Here is a 22,049-nt window from a genome sequence, read left to right on the forward strand (position 1 = left end):
ACAGTTGTTGAGTTGAGAAGCTTAAAGTTACTAACCATAACCCATAAAACTAATTACTAATTTTAATTTGTAAAACACTTTTTTTTCTCTTTTATAGCCAGCGTTTCAAACAGTACACTTCCCATACCTTGGAAAGCAATTTTAACCTCAGTCCCCATGTGGGCTTTAGTAATTACACAAGTGGGCCACGACTGGGGCTTTTTCACCATGGTGACAGATCTGCCCAAGTACATGAAAGACGTACTAAAATTTAATGTGTCCCAAAATGGAGTGTGGTCGTCAGTACCTTATATCGTCATGTGGCTAAGTTCGTTAGGATCTGGATGGTTGTGCGATTTTCTAGTTCGCAGAAAAATCATGGGATTAACATTTTCAAGAAAGTTTTTCACTTCTGTGGGTAAGTTTCAAATAAAATGTTTTTGCTTCTTTAACCTTTATGTTATTGCAGCTTCCATGGGTCCAGCTGTGTTCATTCTAATAGCCTCATACGTAGGTTGTGATAGGATGTTAGCAGTTTGGATGTTTACGATAGCCATGGGTTTTATGGGTTGTTACTACTGTGGAATGAAGGTTAACGCGCTCGATCTCAGTCCAAATTTTGCAGGCACTCTAATGGCAATTATTAATGGTTTAGGAGCTACTAGTGGAATTGTCACACCTTATTTAGCTGGAGCTTTAACGCAAGATGTAAGTCACACACAATCACATTATTGGGTTTAAAACTTACGTATAATTCATAGCATACACTAGTTCAGTGGCGGCTAGTATTTTGGATTACATTCGGAGTGTTTGCAGTCACTAATTTGGTTTATCTCATTTTTGGAACGGGGAAGGAACAAATTTGGAACGATCCAGATTATCAAAGGAATGTAAACCACTTGGAGAGACAAAAATCTGACCAAAAAAGTTCTGAAGAAATTAAAGTTTAAAGTTAATTAGTTATAAAGAAAAGTATGTATACATTTTAGGACAACTTCATAAGTTAAGTTTTTATTTGATAAGTGAATATTGTGATTTGTTAGTAATTTTATAATAATTATGTATTTGTGCCAAAGCAGTTATAGAAATTACTTTTGTCCAGTACCATTTGATACTAAACCCCACAAAATGGTAAGCTATTGTTCAACCCTAATAAAAATAAGACGTTTTGGTGATATTTCGAGAAATAATTTCGCGATGGGACGCGACTTGTTATCATAAATAGGGTATTCCAAATGTTTCAAAACGTTCTACCTTTTTCCACAAGGTGAAAGCTACAAATATGGAATTTTGCAATATCACGTAACCTTAAGTGATATTCCCAGTCGAGATGGCTAGTCAGAATGCAAAGTTGTCTATTAACAGATCAAAGAGAAAAATAATGGTTATCGACCGACCAAGAAACAATAGACCAGAAACCAAGGAAGTAAATGGTATAGCTGTGGTTAATCAATTTATGTATCTGGGATCTTCTTCTTCTTCTGCTACGTGTCCATTAATGGAGGTTTGCGATCACATTTGTCCACTCTTCCATATTAAGTATGGTATGCATTAGTTATTGCATTGTCCTCAGTCCTGTCCACTGCCTAACGTTGCGGGGCCATGACATCTTTTTCCTGCCGATTCCTCTCTTTCCCTCAATCTTCCCCTCAATATCAATTGCAGGAATTGGTAGCTCTCGTTGCGTATTACGTGGCCCAGGTATGCTGTTTTTCGAGGCTTAATGGTGTCTAACAGTTCGCGGTCTTTATTGATTATTCTCAAGACCTCATCATTGGTTCTTCTTGCAGTCCATGGGATCCTCAGTTCACGCCTATACACCCACATCTGGAATGCTTCCAGCTTGTTCATAATGCTCACCTTCAGTGTCCATTCCTCCATGCCATAAAGCAACACTGTCCAGACATAGCATTTGACAAATCTAATTCTCAAGCCAAGATCGAAATCAGTATTGGTGAGCACTTTTTTAAATTTTATGAACCCACTGCGGGCATTTTCAATCCGGCATCTGATTTCTGTGTCTGATTCCCAGTTTTCACACAGCCACGTTCCTAGATGTTTAAATTTATTTTCTCGCTCTATTGGTAGATTCTCATATTGGCTTGAGTTTTGAAATTCTTGTGGCTTTCGAGTAATTATCATGAATTTAGTCTTCTTGGTGTTGATATTGAGGCCCATGTTCTTACTGCATTCCCCGACAGTCCCAAGCATATTCCGCAAAGCCTCCATGTTATCTGCAATTAGACCTGTGTCGTCTGCATAACGAATATTGTTGACCCATACACCATTCACCTTAACGCCCACGTTGCGTTCTTCTAGGGCTTCAGAATATAAATTGAAGAGAACACACCCTTGTCTGACCCCTCTACAAATTGGTTTTGCTTCTGTGAGATCGTTACCAACTCTGACTTCGGCCATTTGGTTTCAGTATAGGGTTTGAATGCAGCGGATATCTTTTTGGTCTATGTCCAATCTATTTAGAATTTGAATCAGTATCTGGGATCGCTCATAACGAATTTAGGGGGATGCACACCGGAAGTCAAAAGGCGGTCATTGCAAAAGAAACAATGGCAAAGCTTGCCAAGATCTGGAAACTTATTTTTTATATTTTTGCTACAGTTTGTTTTGAAATACTTTACTGAACCTTATGAAACAAATTATTAAGTGTCACATGGCTTTTGAGCCATTTAATAAACTTTTGTATAGATAAAAATTCACTTGAGAACCTACAAAACTGCGATAGTTAAAAAGTCGATTAAATTCAAAAAAAGGTGCGCAATTGAGAAAACTGTATACGTGGACTTTTTGAATATGAAGAATTCGCTTTAATTTTTATGCCAATTTAGATACGAGTACTATTCGATTTTATAATGTTCAAGCAATAATGCATGTGTAAGATATAAAACAATAAAAACCAAATCAAATCCCAATATTATCGGATTATAAAAGTTATCGGCTTTATATTAATTAATCCTATCAATCTCAAATCTCTTTACATAAGTCTAACCAAATAGTTTCCGAGACTTATTTAATTATCCAAAGCGTCTATATATCAATGACAATTCCACAAGCGACTGAACTGAGATAAGTAATCTGAAAAACTTCAAGTAGGCATTTGTATTAGGGTAATCAGTTTCTTCGTCACCATTCGATAGATACCTTCTTCCTGGAAGGGCAGTGCTAGTAAAAGGGACCAATGCATCGGTTTCAAGTTTAGAACAACGCCGGGTTCTCAAGCACGAAGACCGTCTACGTGCTCTAGAATTAATATGTTTTGAAAAAAAGAAAATTATCACTTGTATTACCTGATAAGTGTTGTTTTTAGCAGTTTATGCATTTAATATTTGTGTGAAATTTTGGCGATCCTGAACGGAAAGTGTAATATGTTAACCGGGTGGAGATTAAAACTTTCAAAATGTAAGTATTTATATTAATAATTATTTTTGAACACTTGTTTTAGTGATAGAATAAATAATTGTTATTATCGTTCACAGTGATAATTATCAAATTGGTGACTAGTTTTAAAATGATGTAGGTAAGTATCTCAAAAACTCTTCCATTTACTACAGTTTTAACACAGTTAATGTACAATTTTTCAATTATACATATTTACGTACAAGTATTCAATATTTTGGAAAAATCCACATACTACTTTCATTACAACACGTTATATCCATAAGAGTCTCTAAAATAAATGTATAAAAACTTTTTGCACTGATAGTAAAATGTACTTAGTAATCAAAACAAAATTCATTTTTTACAATTTACTTCTAAAGATAAAGTAGTTTCAGGTGAGTATTTACAAATAAATAAATTATTATTATAAATAAAATGGAATTATTATAAGCTCACAATAAGCATTACGTATTAAGTATTAATAAATCTAGAAAAAAACAAATTCGAGCAGGGTTCGGAAATAAAAAAAAAGTATAATAATTTTTGTATAGGTCTTTTAAACTTTATTTTTCTGTATATCAAAAACTAAGCATTTGCGGATACATGTATGCAAGTAAATGACCTTAAAATGTACTTTTCTAACCATGCCTGAAGTCTTCATCATAAATTCTGAGAAACCCTGTATATTAAATACTATTCCGTCATTAATTGGATTTAAGTCCTCTAATCGATTTGAAAGCAAAACACTGCGAATTTGTATAATTGTCTCTGTTTTCATTGACACATAACAATATGTCACAAAAAGATAGAAAATTCCGTAAGACATATGCCAAGTTACGTAATTTGTATACCGAAAAATTAATAGAAAAATACAACTTCTCCATTCATAGGTGGTTCTACAAAAAAATAATTTATCCTACATGAGAGGAAAGTGTCTTACGCTCCAGAAAAACAAAGAGGTAACTCTATTAAACTTAAACAACCCATAAATTATACAATTTTTTATATTATGTTTCCATTAAGTTTGCCTAAAAACCTCAATACTTCTTAATATTAAAAAAGTAGTTTTATTTAATAATTGTAGTGTTATGCTCTGATTAATTTGCAACATTGCGACCCGGTTTTTTATATTTTAAATATTGAATATCTTTAAAGGAAACAATGAAATTTTGTATCAGGTAATTTAAAGAAACTAATTTTTTTACTGTGAATTGTTTTGAATATTATAGTAACTGTTTTCTTATATTTCTTTTAGATACGTATATTTTCTTAAATAATTACATAAATATTCTGAAACAGATGGGGAAATACAATATAAAGTTGGTATAGGTAATTGACTTTGTTTTTTTATTTTCAACCAGGTATGTAATAACGTTATTTCTTATGTGTAAACCAGGTGGAAAGATGAAAATTACCTGCTTTTACTTTCCACCCGTGTGAATGTTGAAAATAAAATAGTATACAGGCCACGGTAGAAAGTTTAATTTCTGCGAACTACCTAATTTCTCGACAGAAATCAAACACTTTCCACCTAAGTATGTAATATACTAATTTTTATTCAGAATCGAGTACTTTTATTTCTGATTTTTATAATCTTTCCTACAACAATGTACCGTTTTACGCACAAAAATACTACATTCTATAAATTTACTTCGCACTCTACACACACTCACTTTACTTCGATCGATGTGTTCTTATGCGGCCAATGTGGCCATTCTCACTTACACTTCAAATTATGATACAAGTCCTTATTTCTCACAAACAGCAGAATGTAAACAATGCAATATACGATGTAATACCAAATAACTAAACTACCACTCACTAATAAATTAAAAATGTTCGTTTTGCCACAATATATTTAGTTCACGCTTTAGACAAATCGTTCATCGCAAATTATTATCGTACATTTTGCTTAAGTTCATTAGACAATTGAAGCAAAAAATACAAATGTTTGTTTTGACCTACTTAAAACTAAACTACTTCACACTTTATCTTTGTAATTAAAGTATCATTAAACTGGCAACAGTAGTAAAGTACCCAAAATTTAATTGGAAATGTTTATTTTGTGAGTTTCTAAACAATGATATCATATTGTATTTAGTTCCTAACTCAGATGAATTTAGCATAAGCATGGTGTGATAATTTGCGGTAAAAGGGAGTTTCTCAAAAACTCAATGAGAAGGAGGAGAGAGTGCTCTAATCCAGGGTGCTAACTCTTGAAAGTAGGGAACAGGATTCTCAAGAGAAGTGATGATAGAACGTGACAGAAGACTTGATAATGGCAGATTCTTGTTACATTCTGTATACTCTTGATAACTCCCTTCCCTTGTTTCAAGAATAGGCACGGGGAGAGTTGCTTCGTTCTCTCTGGTTTTTGCCAAAATTTACGAAATCTCTATGATATCTAGAAAAAAACAAATGGAATAGTATTAACTCATGTTGACTGAGCAGCGTTTATTCGAAAGCAGCAATTAAATAGCTAAAAAGTCGTGTAAATGATGAAACTGCACCAAAATAGGAAATGTATGATGTTTCTGCGGTATTTCTACGTTACGTTACATTTTTATGCACATACTCCGTGAAAATTTCTTATTTGAACATCATTTACCAAAGAACATGATGTACAAACTATTTCAAAATAAATATTTAATTAACAGAAATGATAATACTAAAACAACGAATATTTTAGGCAATAAAACCTAACAATAATTTTCACAAATTACTGAAATATGAAGCAATTTACTAAATAACAATTAGTTGATATTATAACATTATAAATGGTTATAATATGCATGTTACTATTATCGCTATATTAATACCTTTAATGGCGCCATAATATGGAACTTAATCTGAAAAATTTGAATTAATATACCATAAATTTTTCTAACCTTTTGGAATTAAGACTTAAATCTATTTATGGCTTTCTGATACCTCTAGTCGTGCTTTTCTAAAGTATTTTAATCCTTCAGGTTTTCTAATACCCCAACGCTATGTTTTGGGACTTATGGGATTTCTAGCAATCGTAAACGCTTATGCCATGCGTGTATCTTTGTCGATTGCCATCACCGAAATGGTCACTTCAACTAATTCTTCTGATGATGAAGCGGACGATTATTGTGGTGTGGGTACTACAAACAGTTCCGACAATAATGCCGTAACGGTAATTTGTTTTATTTGAATTTTTTGAAAGATTTTTTAAAGCCCTTGGTTTTTAGGATCCTAATAAATTATACGATTGGGACGATTCTACCCAAGGTATAATTTTAAGTGCATTCTACTGGGGTTACTTAATTACACATTTACCTGGTGGTATATTGGCATCAAAATTTGGTGGCAAGTACACTCTCGGATTAGGCATTTTATCTACCGGAATATTCACAGTAATTACGCCATGGGTAATAACAAGTACTGGTGGAGATTGGAGATGGGTTGTAGCGCTCAGAGTCGCTGAAGGATTAGGAGAGGTAGGTGTAGTATTAATGAGATATTTGTACAAAATTATAAAAGTCGCAAGGGTACAAGATTCTAAAGCGGAAATTATTGTAAAAGTACGGTTAATTATGAAAATAACACTTCAATAACAATATAACTAGACAAAGGAAACGCCAACAAAAACTGCATTCACGTCATCGATGACGTAATTTTAAGATTTGAGTGACTACGTTTCTGAAAAAAATGAAGCCTTAAGCTTAAGAACAAAATCATATAAGTTTCAAGTTTTTGGTTGTCCAAGATCTGTTTACGTTCTGTCAGCACGATTTTACGGAAAAGAGAGGAGCAAAACGCACTTGAAGAAGCCAAACCATTCACCTATTTTTGCAAAATGTCTTTCATCTCACAAATGTTGAGAAGTTTGGAGTCATGGTTTATCTATGACGTAAAGATCGTATATGACGTAAATGCAGTTTTCTTTGGTGTTACCTATATTATTTGTTGATACTTGTAACATTAAAGATAGTGGTTGGACGCAATTTTGAAAAAATATGTCATGGGAGGGACTGTGGTGTAATACATCGTTTAAAAGACTATATTTCGAAATTTTTACAGATTTTCCATGGTTCTTTAAAACCCTGTCCTGATTTGATTTCCAGTACCTACTTACAGATCCAACTCCCAAAAACCGACATCAGCTATTCAACTGAGGATACTACACCACAAAATTATTATTATAAACATCCGCGCATCCATCCCTGGCCTTACAGGCCTCTGTAGGCCTTAGCCTCTTCTTCTTGTCCTCATACCTCCTGTCCAGGCGCTTTCTAAGCCTCGTTCTTTTCCATTCTTCTCTGTCCGCTACTGCTCGTTTCCAGTTCCTTACGCCTATTAGTTTTCTTGCGTCTTTTGATATCAGGGTCTTTTGTTTGTCATGTCATCTTTAGTCGTCTTGTTGCCTTCCATATTTCCTTTGTAGAACTTCTGTGGTGTCCTTTCTTCTCCTATGCGTTCTACATACCCTGCTCAGTGCCCTCTGCAGTCAATGTATTTTTATATAAGTGACTAGGTCTATTTCCTTATAGAGTTTTAGAGTTCTACTAGTTTGTGGTTATTTCTTATCCTCCACCTTCCTAGGTCCAAATATTCTTCTCAGTATTTTTTGCACAAATTTCAATAATAGGTCCTCACATTTGGCCGTCATTGTCCACGATTGGCACTCTTCGGTTACGCTATGATGCTTTTACACACTTGCACTTCTTGCCTCTTCTATCAGCTGCATAAATGTTTTTTTCACTGCCAGTACATTCCTTCCCACTATATTCAGATTGTCTGCATATCCTATAACTTGGCATGACTTGTTTAAAATAGTAGTGTCAGTTTTAATTCCCGTGCCTCTCTCGAAGGTTAGGTTAAATAGAATCGGAGTCAGGCCATCTCCTTGTCTTAGTCCCTTTTCTGTTGGGATTTTTTTCTGTGAACTGGTTTAATGTCCTGACCTGATTGAGCGCCTTTTGCATGATATAAAAGGCATATACATCTTGATTAGTTTCTGCGGTACTTAAGTTTTAGAGAATGTTGTATAGTGCTTCCCTTAGTTATACTTTCGCAGGCTTGTCGAAAGTCTACGAGTTGCTGTTGTTGAGTTGGTGGATGGGTATGTCATATTCCCACACGGTTTCCATAATTTGTCGTGTCGTAGATATTCCTCTTCTGAATCCTGCTTGATATCTTGCTCCAGTCTTGGATTACTCCATAGTGATTTTATTTCTTTCGGTCATTATTTTCTCGTCCTTATTCTTCCACATTTCTATTCTTGTGTGGAATTCGTTTTTGATGCGATTCACTGCTTTAACAAACTCTCTTGTTCTGTTCTTTTAGTTCTTCTAATTTGTCCAATTGTTCATTTAGTTTTCTTCTGCCTACTGCCTTTGCTCTCGCTCTCAGGGTAGCGTGTTCGTGTTTCTTAGATCTTGTTGGCCTTTACAGCAGTCGTTATCTTGCTATCTCCCGTCTACTCTCATCCTGCACGTTTTTTTCCACTATTGTTTGCGACGTCCTTTGGGTTCTATTCCTATGATCCCCTCCTCCGTCGCTTCTCTTATACTTTTTTAAAGGTGTTGCAATATGTTATTTGTTTCCTCATGCTCTTTTCCTTCTTCTTCTTCGTTTATAATTGCTCCAATCGTCGTCCTCTTCTGTGCACCAGCGTTGTACAATCAGAAGAAGGTGTTGCATGATGTTATGGAGCTCAACCATCAAATTTTTCTCTAATAAGCAAGATTATATCATCTGCGTACCCTTGTGTATGTACCTGTACTTTAACTTACTCATCTCACACAATTTTCACTCTTGATAGGTATATTTGGTGTCGAGTTGGTCGGTTTACCACCAGTAGATCGTCGTTTCATACGCCTATCGATCAGCTCTTGCATAGTTTTAAGCATAAAAAGCATCAGGCTTATTGGCCTGGCTAATTTTCGATGGGTAACTTTTGTCAGTCTCCATTTTCCATCACACAACTCAGGGCTAGGCTAGCTCTAAACAGTGCCCACATGGGTGATGCTAATACATCTATCCTCTGTATCACTACTGGCTATAAGCCGTCTGGTCCTAAAGATCTATATAATTCAAAACTTTGTCCGCCCACTATACCCTAGTGATATCAATCAGGCTATTTGCCAACCAATTTTGTTTTGAACTCTTTGTTGCAGGTACTTCAAATAAGGTATTATTTTGATTCGTTTGGTAGTGCATCCCGGTAAGTGAATATAGTCTCTAGCTTCCCATTTTTTGAAGATTTTCCCGTTCTCCAGGGTTGTCATTCTAAGAACTTTTCTGTCGGACACATTCCCCGAGAGGCTGCTTCTATGCCCTCGCAATGTCTTCTCCCTGAGTCTTGTTTCCCTATCTTTATTGAGATGGCATAATTCCTAGTAAAATTTATTAATTAAAACGATTAAAAAGACTGTGAGTTTTGGTCTTCAGGTGTGAAACGGGACACCATACGGTCCCGTTTTACTCTTCTTTCTCTGAGCGGACAGCTCTCTTCATAAGATCGAAATCCAGCTTTCCACCCCATAGAGGAGAACCGACCAAATAGCTTCTATACTTCCTTTAATTTCAATGTCAGGATCTAAGCTTCCCGTGATCAAGTACTTAAACCGTCTTAAAACGCCCTATTAACGAGTCGTTGAGGCTCAGCCGAGCATTCTCATGTCCCTCTCGGCTGAATACCATAAAAGTCTTGCTGACGTGAATGTTTAGCTCCTGTTCCATTCCAGCTGCACTTACTTACTAACTGTTGAAGACCCTCCACGCTATCACAGAAAATCAAAGTATCATCTGCTAATCTAATCAATTATTCTTATATCCTTGCTATCCAGTTAAGTCTGGCATAGTATTTCCATTAGCTTTGAGTGGAACTCTGTCGAAGGCCTTTCCATAGTTGATGAAGCAGGCAAATAAATCTCAGGACTGAAAGTCCTTGATACGTATTTCATGATACGATAATTTCAAAAAATTAAATATAATAATACAGTACATCTTTTAGGGCACAACCTATCCCGCTTTAAACACTTTGCTAGCTCAATGGGTACCATTAGGAGAAAGATCAAAAATGGGATCTTTAGTATACGCAGGCGGTCAAATGGGTACTTATAAAAAAATATTTAAGGAAAACAGTGACTAAACATTAATAATTCACTTACAGGTACTATAATTTGTAATCTTGTAAGTGGCTACCTAATCACAGCAACAGCAGACTGGGCATCAGTATTCTACCTTTTTGGAGGTCTAGGTATTCTTTGGTATGTACTTTTCCAACTGCTTTGCTATTCAGATCCCAAGCAGCATCCATTTATAAGTGACGAAGAAAAACAGTATCTTCATGAGGAAATTCGTAAGTTTCCATAGGTTGAGATTGTATAAAATAAAACATTACTTCTTTTAATTTTTGTATTGTTAAGAAAGCATTTCTGACACACCTCCACCAATTCCCTGGAAAGCACTGGCAACTTCCGTTCCATTATGGGCTTTACTAGCGGCACAAATCGGTCACGACTGGGGCTTTTACACTATGGTTACTGATCTACCCAAATACATGAAGGAGATTTTAAGATTTGACGTTTCAACGAATGGAATCTGGAATTCTGTTCCATATGCCGCTATGTGGATAGTTTCTATGTCGAGTGGTTGGCTTTGTGATTGGCTCATACAGAAGGGTTATATGACTATCACAGGGGCGAGAAAGTTTTTCACTTGTTTCGGTTGGTTTAAAGATACATTTATTTATTCGATTTTAAACATTTTCATATATTTATGCAGCTGCTGTGGGTCCTGCAATATTTATAATGTTAGCGTCGTACTCAGGATGCCATACTACAGTCGCGGTTTGGATGTTTACAATTGCCATGGGCTTTATGGGAACATTCTACTGTGGAATGAAAGTGAATGCTTTAGATTTAAGTGCCAACTTTGCCGGAATAATCATGGCTATCACGAATGGACTTGGAGCGATAGCTGGAATTGTCACTCCATATTTGACTGGTGCTCTTACTGGCAATGTAAGTCTGTTACTACTTTTACCTTGGCATCTAAGTTTAAATTGCTTTGCAGCATACTGTCACAGAATGGAGAACAGTATTCTGGATTTCGTTCGCTATTTTTATTGCCACTAGCGTCGTATATGCATTGTTTGGCAGCGGCGAGGAACAATGGTGGAACGATCCAACTAAGACTGATAAAAATACAACTCAGATATCTTTAGAAACATCAAAAGAAAACAATCTAGAAAAGGGTATAAAACAAAACGATGAATAAATTTAGTTTATTTTTTTACTTGTTTTTTATGTGTTTTCCTTTTCTACTAATAATTATATCAATGGTTTGGTACCATATTTACCCACGTACAAAATGTTAATTCTACATAAAAGTGTTGCCCATTCTAGGAGACTGTTGCTCTAGGGGTAAAATAATTAATGTCCAAACTCCAAATACAAAATACACATCATTTACTTATTGGCTAATCAAAACGTCAAAGTTCTTTCAAACTTTCAAAAGATCTAACATTCGGGAGTACAAACGGCACCCCTTGATGGCTCTGGTGGTTCAAATCCGACCAAAGCAACAATGCTTTGCATTGATGTATTTTATGGAAGTTCTTAGGACGTCCAAATGGAATACCAAGTTAGCCTCAATATGTGATCGCTAATACATCCCACCAAGTGCTATTGATGGTGGGATATGGTATTGGCACTACTTAAGATAATGATCCTATAATTATTATTGTTCCGGTTGGATTATGAGGAGAAGAGGGGAATTTCAAATATCTCTCTCATCCCTTAAAGGGTAGGTACCGCCCCTATGATAAAACCTGGGACTTATCTGGGAGATATTTAAAATTAGCGGGTAATGCCAAGTGCGCACGGTGAAAAACACAGGGTAGTTCAGCAAAAAGTGTATACTACGTGCAAATATTTATTGGTCTTTTGTGAACCGGTTTTGGCCCTTTAGTCCATCATCAGCACTCAAATTCGTCAGATCAAGGCCGATCCAACGGAGACTACCATCCAATCAGCCACAGACCACAAGGGCTGAACGACAGAATTCAAGACTTCCACAAAACTTAAGGATCGCAACACTCAACACATTAACACTTAGTCTAGGATACCTTTAATGTAACACTCTATGTTTAGACAAAAAGATACAACTGTTTTGAGAGAAAAATAAAATTAAAAAAGTTGAAAAGTTTGACCAGTGTCGAACGTTATTTGTATGTGTGGTCTGTGGCTGATTGCGTGGTGGTCTCCGGTGGATCGGCCTTAATCTGCCAGAGAGCCATCGAACGTTCAATGCTGAATATTAGCCTTAGGGATAGAATATGAAACGATGAAATTAGCAGAAGGACGGAAGTCTCACACGTCATGGAAATAGTGGCAAAATGAATGGAAGTGGAGTGGGAAACTAAAAGTATGTTGGGCGATCCTACAGATGAGGTGGAGGAACAATATAGCACGCGGGGAGGAACTGGGTCCAAACTGCCCAAGACAGACTTCACATGCGACATTTGGAAGAAGCCTACGTTCAGGAGTGGTCGAGGATGGGCTAATATTAACTTTTTTGAGATTCTGTAACTGTTAATCCATTAATTAACTAAGTTGATCCGCCACAATAATCACAGTCTAACTACCAAAGCAAGATCAGTTCAAATGTAACTTCAGATGGCGGAGAGAACCGACTGTTAATTCAGAAAAACGGAAAGAGTAACTGGTGGTAGTGGGAGTTATTTAGTAAATCTTTTCTGATAACGCCCTTACAGCTGTTACTAGAAGTCTAGAGATAAATGGGTCTCCTGCTAAGGTACAGTGCCCTGTGGAGATACAACTTCTTGAAGGTGCACGGAGTCCACGGGCAAGCCCTCTTAGCAGGAGTACAGAGGTTACAGTTTTACAGCACTACAACTTTCGGGTATTTCAGCCCTCTCCTAGGACCCTTTAAAAAGCAAAGTAAAAAGCTCAAGTGCAGCAATAACTACCTTTAGATGGTCGAAAAGAGCAGTCTCTCCCAGCCACCAATTGTTCAGGCTATAACCTGATTGAGCACATTTCGATAAGATTTCAATAACAAAAAAAGAGCCTCCTAAGTGGCTTTGATTTACATCTAGGGGAGTGTCTACTGCACTAGTATAAAGGAGGTCAAAATGGTCAGGGGACAACCGGAAACGCGATGGGGACTATCTAGGCTCACCGAATCTTTTGGAGCCCGTTTTGGTTGTCCGATTTTTCAGTAAAGAAAATAAACTGGATGAAAAGATTCCGCTGAATCTTATGGTGTTTGTCGTAACTCTAATACTTTTAGTACTATTTATCATTTAATTACAGCTTTATGACAAACATTAACTGAATGCCTTCATCAGCAAAACCATCAAGATTTTAATTGTTTTTTTTTTATGTAAACTACGGAGTAAAGTTATTGTTGATTGACTTCAAATATAAAAAATAATAAAACAGTTAAAAAAATTCTGCTCAGTCCGTGGAACAATCTAATTTGTCGTTAACCTTTACAACTGATTCATAAAACTTTTAACTAAGAGCAATAAAAATAACTCTGAGCCCTGAGTGTTATAGTGTGATTATAATAAGTTGAACACTATGAAAGTTGAATCCAAATCCAAAACACTTTACAAGTAACCAGACTGAAGTTAGATTCAGTCAGATTCAGATTCAAGATTCAGATTTTTACAGTCGACCAGAGAAATAAATATTCATTTATTATAAACTGAACTGAATAAAAAAAAATTAATATGACGTTGTACACGATTGATGTTATAGGGTTGTAGAGAGGTTTATGTATGTTCTACAGTGTACCATTACAGATTTATACGAATTAACTTTGAGAAGGATGTAGATGCAATCTACCCTTAATATTAAATCCATTAAAACAGAATAAAATATAAATCTGACGACAGATCAGTTCATATCTAAACCTCCCCACAACCCAAATTTCAATCGTGTACAACGTCAGATTCACCTTTTTTTAAGTTTTATTTACTATTATTTATTTTATAATAAATTAATAAGTTTACTCTATTACAAATAAAAAAACTGAGAGTTCAGTATTCTTTATACATAATTCGAAATATTCTCATAATTTTCACATTAACCTTAAAATATGCAAAAGTACCGTTAATTTAAATGATGATGAATATTATAGCGCTTTCGATTGGCATGTTTAGTGCAAAACCAATGTATTGCCACACTGTTTCAATGACATTTGAAAGAGCAGGATACAGATGCATTAGTTTTGCACTAAACTTGCCAATCGAAAATGCCATTAGTCTGGTCAACTATAAAAATCTGAATCTGAATCTAATTTCATTTAGTGTTCTTCCTCTTCTTCATAACCTTATTCAGCTCATTATATTCAGGGGTGCATTTCATTTCATCATTTTCCTTTTCGTATACATAAGATTAACGAAGAGAAGAACCATTATTTTTCGTTTACATTAAAACCTTCATTTATAAGCTACAAAGAAGGAACCAAACTGCTTTAGCCAATCCCAATTGTTTTTGCTCATTTTTACTAGCACAATGTGTCTTCTCCAGGTAAGTTATTTAGTTCAAAGACCACCGGATGTTTGACTTTCAAATGTCAATTTTAATTAAATGTCAGAAAATTTGACATATTTATAAATTATTACAAATTGAAAAAATGTTGATTTTTTAGAATAATTGTGTGTGAGCTACATAAACTTGTTTAACACTAACAATTTAAAACAATTTACCTTAGTTTTTGCAATATTTTTGTTAAATGTGGAGCTAACACAAGGCAAAATTTACTTGTAATCTGTCAATTTATTTCTATATTTTTATAGAAATTCCACTATTTGATACACTACTCTTAAATACTGCAATAATATGCTTTAACATTGAAAAACTGTCCACTTGAAACGTGAAAAATGTCTTCATATGCCGCCAATATTGTTACTGAAAATGGTAAGACCATAAAAGTTCTTTTCATCCTCACAATGACAAAACCTAACTTAATTTTAGGAGAACAATATATCCCTGCATCTCAGAGACCAGATGGAACTTGGAGGAAAGCGAGGAGAGTAAAAGAAGGCTATGTCCCCCAAGAGGAAGTCCCTCTCTATGAAAGTAAAGGTAAACAGTTTGTGTCAAAGAAACAAGAGCCTGTGGTTCTTTCCACCGGACAAACTGCACAAAGGCCTATTCCTGGACTGTTTATTGTACAAGATGACAAGGAAAAGAAAACACCAAAACGGAAACCAAAATCAAGTAAATATAACATCACACAACATTTAATTTATAACTTTTTATATATAAATTCTAGAAATTGAAGAAATTAATAAGTTACTTGACAGTGTAAAACTGAGCAATTCAACTCCAAAGGAGAAACTTGCAAAACAAAATGTGCAAGTGTCAGCAGAGAAAGCACCACTCCAAGAAGCAACAGATCCAGCAAAAAAGCTGAAAAACCTAAGAAAGAGGTTAAGAGAAGTTGAAGCATTAGAAGAGAAAGTCAAAAGTGGAACAATAGCAAAGCCTGAGCCTGAGCAATTGGCTAAAATAAACAGAAAAAATGATCTGTTAGTTCAAATTCGGGAACTTGAAAAGCAAGGTGAATAGTTGTCAACAAAGTAATGCTTTGCTTGATACAGTATAGAAATAGAATGCTATGTTAGTTTTTTAACATAAAGTTTTATTGTGACAGATTGAATAATGTTTATTGCAAAGGAAAGATGTGTTTACTGCCAAAAATTATACCATTGTATGTATGTGTATTGTATTAATGTAATTTTATCATAAATAATTTTATAACTATAAAAGGTACAACTCTGAAACCTTAAAAAGTAATATTGCATTCCCAATAAACATTATTTAATTTTTTAAGTAGGTACATGTTTTCAAGATATTAAATTTTTTCATTGATGTATTAATTGTATTAAAGAATTGCCTTTATACTTTTAGAGATTTAAGTATAAAGGCAATTTATAAGATCACTCACTAAGATTGTTTGAAACATTTATTTATAAAGTGTGATTGATGATTAATAAAATTTTTTATGGGTTTGTTGTTGTTGTTTCTGTGTTTTTTTAGCACTACCAGCTAGGGGTATATCGCCAGCTCGTTACGAGAGAGGCTCAGATAGTCGGGCTTGAGCCCCTGAGCCCTAGATAGCTAAAAAAAGTTCTAAAAAATCGCTTAAAGGCACGATCCGAGCAAAAGATATAGTCATTCCTCCTGGAAACTGTAACCGTCACTGTCACATCCACGTGGTCTTCTCCTAGGTTTTCACCCTTTCCACCTCTTGGAAGTGCACCGCACAAGACAATTCCCCGTAGACTTTTAGGAATCCACGTTTCCACTTAGAGGTCCCACCATCTTCACTCGACCGGCTGCGGAATTCGATCGTCAACTTCAAATTTCCCTGAACACCGTTTTAAGAAACGTGGTTTCTTAGTGGCAGAAAATGGCACTCACAAAACTGACGTGCGGTACGTTTCAAGTTGAAAACCCAACTGTTTTATGGGTTTATAGTGGAGCTATAAAGTGACTTTATTTTTTCCCAATACCTACAGGGCAGAAATACCCTGTTGTTGCAGTAACAAAGAGCTTGATCTGGGAAAATTGAAGGAAAGAGTTTGTTGTCAAGAGAAAAAATCCAATTTATCCAACTATTACACACAAGATATATACCAGGTGTCCAAGAGCACCCTGGACATAGGAGATTAACATGGGAAAACGGTTTTGATTTTTTTGCGCCTGTACGGTTCATTTAATGGAAAAACGCTTTAGATAAAAGTTGTAGTGCACATTTTCGGCTATCAACTTGTAATTTTTTCAATACCGTAGATTTGACCATTAAGACGAAAAACGGATCTAAAATTCGGAAATTTTAAATCTCCCGCCAAGCGGTCGTTAAGGAAAGTTTATATCCGGTCGTGCTACCAACCTTTCAAAATCATAACAAATCGTTGTCAAGTCATTCTGTAATCAAAACATTCAAAACAAGTTTATTTAGTAATAATTTTGAGTTACTACCCACATACTGCGAAGAAAATACAAATAAATCGTGATAAAAACACTTTATCAGTAGCCACAGCCCAAAAATCTGGTAAGTTGCATTCATAACCTCATTCAATGTCTCTACTAAACTTATTTACTTTGTAGCAAAATTCTTAAAGAAAACACTGGTTTTGCTTGCAAATATTTAATGAGGATGACCGAATCACCTATCTCAAGCCTCTTCATAACACTACCAAACGATTTAAAGTGATGAAAACAGTGGACAATGAAGATCTTTGAAGATAAGTTTCCTACTGTACAGGGACAACAACAAAGGGGCCAAATACTTCCTTCAAAAGTGGTGTAATTTAGTTTCAATGTGCTTAACTTCATGGACTATCATCAGCGAGGGTCTTCACCAGTGTTGCAACTAAAACTTAAAATGATTCAGTGTTGATATCTGACTTAAATCTCAAAATTTGATGTGCCTGTGAAATGTGAATAATCTTAAACTGGCTATAAAACCTCTGAGAAACCCCTTCTAAGAGGAGAATATAGACTTACACAGTCAAATTATCAGTCAGGTGACAAAACTTTTTGTATATGGGTAGGTATTGTCGAAAAACCAACTTTTCAATTGAGCTATCTACATGAGCTGTTCTATTCTAGGTTTAGGTATTAACATTATAATTGTGTTCTTTTTTCCACACGCTCAATTGTTCCAAATAAAACTTTGTACACTGAACATTGTAATAATTATTTATTCACAGTTCAAGGTACAGTATACATTTTCTTCAAGTGAAAAGCTTAGGTACAATAGGTGGCAAAGAAAACTGGTCTTACCACATAAACAGTGATTGTTCCACAGATTGAGTGTGAGTGGGTGAACCTGTCACCATACAAGCTATGCTAAAAACAACTTTGTCTTACTAACCTAATGTTTGTTTGGATGATAGTGGAGTTCCAAATTAGCAAAGGTAGGTGGAAATGTAGTGATTGAAAGTCTCTAAAGGGAAACAATTTGCTTCTAATTCAATACACCATTTCACAGGACATACCTACCTTTACTAATCAAATGTGAACTCGAGTTACACATTACTTGCAAATAAACTATTTTTGGTTAGTAGACATTTTACAAGTATCCTTGTAGGTGAATGATGTTCAAGTTAACTAATGGAGCTAATTAAATATCAGTACTTACCTTACCCTGTAAAGATGGGAAAAAACATTGACAATCAGTTAGGTAAAAAATGCCGTTTTATTAACATCATACAATGTAAAACCACTTAAACACTATGGTGTGTTGATAACTCTACAAAACAGAAGGATACAATAAAACTATCAGTCACATAGGTCACTAAATTGCACCACTTTTGAGGGAAGTATTTACCCTCTTTTGTGGTCCCTGTATAGTAAAGCAACTTATCTTCAAACATCTGCAGGCCTTCCTAGTCCATTGTTTTTATCATTTTAAATCGTTTGGTAGTGTTATGAAGAGGATGAGATAGGTGATTCGGTCATCCTCATTAAATATTTGCAAGCAAAACCAGTGTTTTCTTAAAGAATTTTGCTACAAAGTAAATAAGTTTAGTAGAAACATTGAATGTGGTTATGAACGCAACTTACCAGATTTTTGGACTGTGGCTCCTGATAAAGTGTTTTTATCACGATTTATTTGTATTTTCTTCGCAGTATGTGGGTAGTAACTCAAAATTATTACTAAATAAACTTGTTTTGAATGTTTTGATTACAGAATGACTGACAACGATTTGTTATGATTTTGAAAGGTTGGTAGCACGACCGGATATAAACTTTCCTTAACGACCGCTTGGCGGCAGATTTAAAATTTCCGAATTTTAGATCCGTTTTTCGTCTTAATGGTCAAATCTACTGTATTGAAAAAATTACAAGTAGATAGCCGAAAATGTGCTCTACAAGTTTTATCTAAAGCGTTTTTCCATTAAATGAACCGTACTGGCGCAAAAAAATCAAAATCATTTTTCCATGTTAATCTCCTATGTCCAGGGTGCTCTTGGACACCTGGTATACAATCTCAAGTAGCATTTTTGACTTTAAGAATGCTTTAACACGAGTTAAACAAAACTAGGAATAACAATATTTAATAAAGTTTATAAGCTTTAAAAAACTTTATGAAGCAATTTTAAAACCGTTTTGAAACGTTTTTATTTCCAATTTTGAGTAAAAGCTAGAATGATAAGATGACAATAAGAAAAAGTTATAAAATATATCCTACTCATGGCTTTAAACTACTTCAACACTTTATGACAGCTTTAAGAAACTGTTGAAACATATTTCCAAGTTCTCTATTATTAGTCTTAAATCACATTAAAACTCAAGAGTTGATTCGCTCTACTTCGGATAACGTGTCTAAGGGTAATACCGTCACTTTGTTCGGAGTGACTATTGATGATCGTCTGAGTTGGAATGCGCATATTGACTGCCTTTCCAATAAACTTGCCACTGTCATATTTATGTTGCGACATCTGAGAGACACATTAGAACTAAAAGTCCTAAGAACGGAATATTTTGCATTGTTACACTCGAAAATTCAGTATGGTATAGCAGTTTGGGGTGGCTCTGCTCATTCTATTCGAATCTTCCGGCTCCAAAAGCGAGCGATCCGAACCATGTTGAGGCTTGGACCTAGAGATTCTTGTAGACAGCATTTTAATGATTTGAAAATCTTAACATTTCCATCGGCATATATGTTGGGCTGCATAAATGAAATTCATAAGAGTAAATCGCTTTACACCATGCACTCTCAAGTGCATTCGTTTAACACCAAAAACGCTAATTTATTGCGTTAACCTCGCAGGCGACTTCAAGTCTCTGCTAAAAATTGTCCGAATTTAGGGTTTTATAATAAGCTTCCTGATTGCATCAGGACACTGGAGGGCTGTGCTTTTGAGAGGACGGTCAAGCAGGTTTTTGTTGACGCTTCTTTTTATACTGAGGAGGAATATTTTAATTATGTTTTTTAAAACTGGGCGTCAGTTTTGTATGTTATTTTATATTTGTATATACATGTATAAGTTTTATCTGTTAGTGTTTTGTTATATTGTAGATTGTAGGAATTATTTACTTGAGTTAAAGTGACTCGCTGCGCATACATATTTGTCTGTGATATCATGTATACTGTCGTTAAATAAACAAATCTCAAATCTCAATCTATTATATCTAATTTAAAAGCTTATGTGCTTTAACATCAATATATTGTTTTAAAAATGCTTTATAGTATTATTACCACTATTGTCATAAAGCTGTTTGTCTGTAATTTTCAGTCTGTAACAGCCTATGAGGTCTTAACTCATTTATAAAACCTAAAGGTTGATATTTTCATCATATATCTTAGTGGTTTTTATGGTTACCTACTGGTAGTTTTAAAGATTTAAAATAAATACCATTTTGGTATTTACAGTGCTGAATCTGATGGTTTTATAAATAAAATATACCATGAAAATAACATATAAACTTAACAAAACTAAATGGAATTTGATGTGTTAGTTGTAAACACTCCAGTAAACACTGACGCCAAAATATGTCCAAACTCTTTTTCAAAAATATTTTGGACTTAACGATGTTGCCAGATCAGTCGGAAGGAACACCAACTTTTGATTTTCAAATGGAACACCCTGTTTTTAATCTCATTATTGAATTCCTTGCAAGAAGGCTAGTAATTAATGTTAATACTTTCCTATACCTATCTTGCACCGTTTCTTAGATATTTTATAAAAATGGTGAATTTGTCAGCAAAACGGTAGTCTAAACTTTAATTAAATTCTCAAGTCCTGAAAGGTTTGCTGATGTGACCTTTTGTCCTCAGTTAGACAATACTACATGGTTGAAAAGCCCAGAGACAGAAAATGAAAAAAACCTACAGAGTGGTCAATATTTTAGTCGGACAGATAAAAAAACTGCAAAATTCCGTTTTTTTAAATGGACCCATCGGTGTTCTATGGTCTGTAATAAAAGAACATTAAATTTAGAACAAATCCATGTAAACATTTCCTATACCTAACTTAACCGTTCCTGACTTATTAACTGACTTAAAGGGCGCAATCAATCGTCCGTATTCAGATTAGTATGGAGTTATACGCACTTTTTAAGGAAAAACGATAAGTCAGAAACGGTTGAAGTTAGGTATAGGAAAGGTTACATAGAATTGTTCTAAATTTAATGTTCTTTTATTACAAACCATAATACATTTTGGTTGCATTAAAAAAACGAACTTCTGGCAGTTTTTCTATCTATCTGACTTAAATGTTGACCACCCTGTAGGTTTTTTCATTTTTACTGTTTTGCTGACTACTGTTTTTCTGACAAATTTACCATTTTTATGAAATATCTAAGAACTAAGAAGGTAGGTATAGGAAAGTATCAACATTAATTACTAACCTTCTTGCAAGAAATTCAAAAATGAGATTAGAAACAGGGCGTTCCATTTGAAAATCAAAAGTGGGTGTTCTTTCTGACTGATCTGGCAACACCGTTCAAAATATTTTAGATAGAGAGTTTGGACCCAACCTAGGCTCCACTCCAAACTTCAACGAAAAATCTTGAGTCGTTCTCTCTAGATACTTCCAATATACCATCAGCGTGAATCACCCTGTATACCTAGGGCATAAACTCAAAATTGATAAGTTATACTCAAGTTATTGTCTGAAAACTTCATTCGGATCGAAATAAAGCCAT

The 22,049-nt window shown here is 34.9% G+C and overlaps 3 protein-coding genes across 4 annotated transcripts in view; all 3 read left to right on the forward strand.

Moving 5' to 3' along the window:
* The window catches only part of LOC145739206 (putative inorganic phosphate cotransporter), a 76,415-nt gene extending 75,332 nt beyond the window's left edge, over window positions 1-1,083 (forward strand). For both annotated transcript variants that reach the window (XM_081994644.1, XM_081994662.1), the window contains exons 6-8: window positions 98-397; window positions 449-687; window positions 741-1,083. In XM_081994644.1, the coding sequence (XP_081850770.1) occupies window positions 98-397; window positions 449-687; window positions 741-929 (728 nt within the window). In that variant the 3' untranslated portion in view covers window positions 930-1,083. The remainder of the gene's footprint in view (window positions 1-97; window positions 398-448; window positions 688-740) is intronic.
* Window positions 1,084-3,055: 1,972 nt separating this feature from the next.
* On the forward strand, window positions 3,056-11,643 carry LOC145739228 (putative inorganic phosphate cotransporter). The gene is made up of 8 exons (XM_081994674.1): window positions 3,056-3,396; window positions 6,345-6,535; window positions 6,591-6,839; window positions 10,361-10,460; window positions 10,520-10,708; window positions 10,776-11,075; window positions 11,134-11,372; window positions 11,425-11,643. Exons 1-8 carry the CDS (start codon window positions 3,363-3,365, stop codon window positions 11,626-11,628), a joined length of 1,506 nt encoding a protein of 501 aa, XP_081850800.1. The 5' UTR covers window positions 3,056-3,362; the 3' UTR covers window positions 11,629-11,643.
* A 3,352-nt stretch (window positions 11,644-14,995) lies between these two features.
* Pym (partner of Y14 and mago) lies at window positions 14,996-16,399 on the forward strand. Its single transcript, XM_081978130.1, has 3 exons — window positions 14,996-15,302; window positions 15,360-15,605; window positions 15,661-16,399. The coding sequence occupies exons 1-3, from the start codon at window positions 15,266-15,268 to the stop codon at window positions 15,954-15,956; spliced, it is 579 nt and encodes a 192-aa protein (XP_081834256.1). The 5' UTR covers window positions 14,996-15,265; the 3' UTR covers window positions 15,957-16,399.
* Window positions 16,400-22,049: the final 5,650 nt, after the last annotated feature.

The sequence above is a fragment of the Ips typographus genome, linkage group LG1, assembly GCF_016097725.1.
Source record: "Ips typographus isolate SLU linkage group LG1, UJ_Ityp_2.0, whole genome shotgun sequence".
Classification (NCBI taxonomy): domain Eukaryota; kingdom Metazoa; phylum Arthropoda; class Insecta; order Coleoptera; family Curculionidae; genus Ips; species Ips typographus.

Bases quoted from the DNA above. Each gene is read 5' to 3' on its own strand.
- LOC145739228 (XM_081994674.1), top strand. From the start codon at position 3,363: ATGTTAACCGGGTGGAGATTAAAACTTTCAAAAT. The intron at 6,840-10,360 runs GTAGGTGTAGTA...TACATCTTTTAG, and splicing joins TCGCTGAAGGATTAGGAGAG to GGCACAACCTATCCCGCTTT. The intron at 10,461-10,519 runs GTACTTATAAAA...ATTCACTTACAG, and splicing joins ATACGCAGGCGGTCAAATGG to GTACTATAATTTGTAATCTT.
- Pym (XM_081978130.1), top strand. From the start codon at position 15,266: ATGTCTTCATATGCCGCCAATATTGTTACTGAAAATG. The intron at 15,303-15,359 runs GTAAGACCATAA...ACTTAATTTTAG, and splicing joins CAATATTGTTACTGAAAATG to GAGAACAATATATCCCTGCA. The intron at 15,606-15,660 runs GTAAATATAACA...TATAAATTCTAG, and splicing joins AAAACGGAAACCAAAATCAA to AAATTGAAGAAATTAATAAG.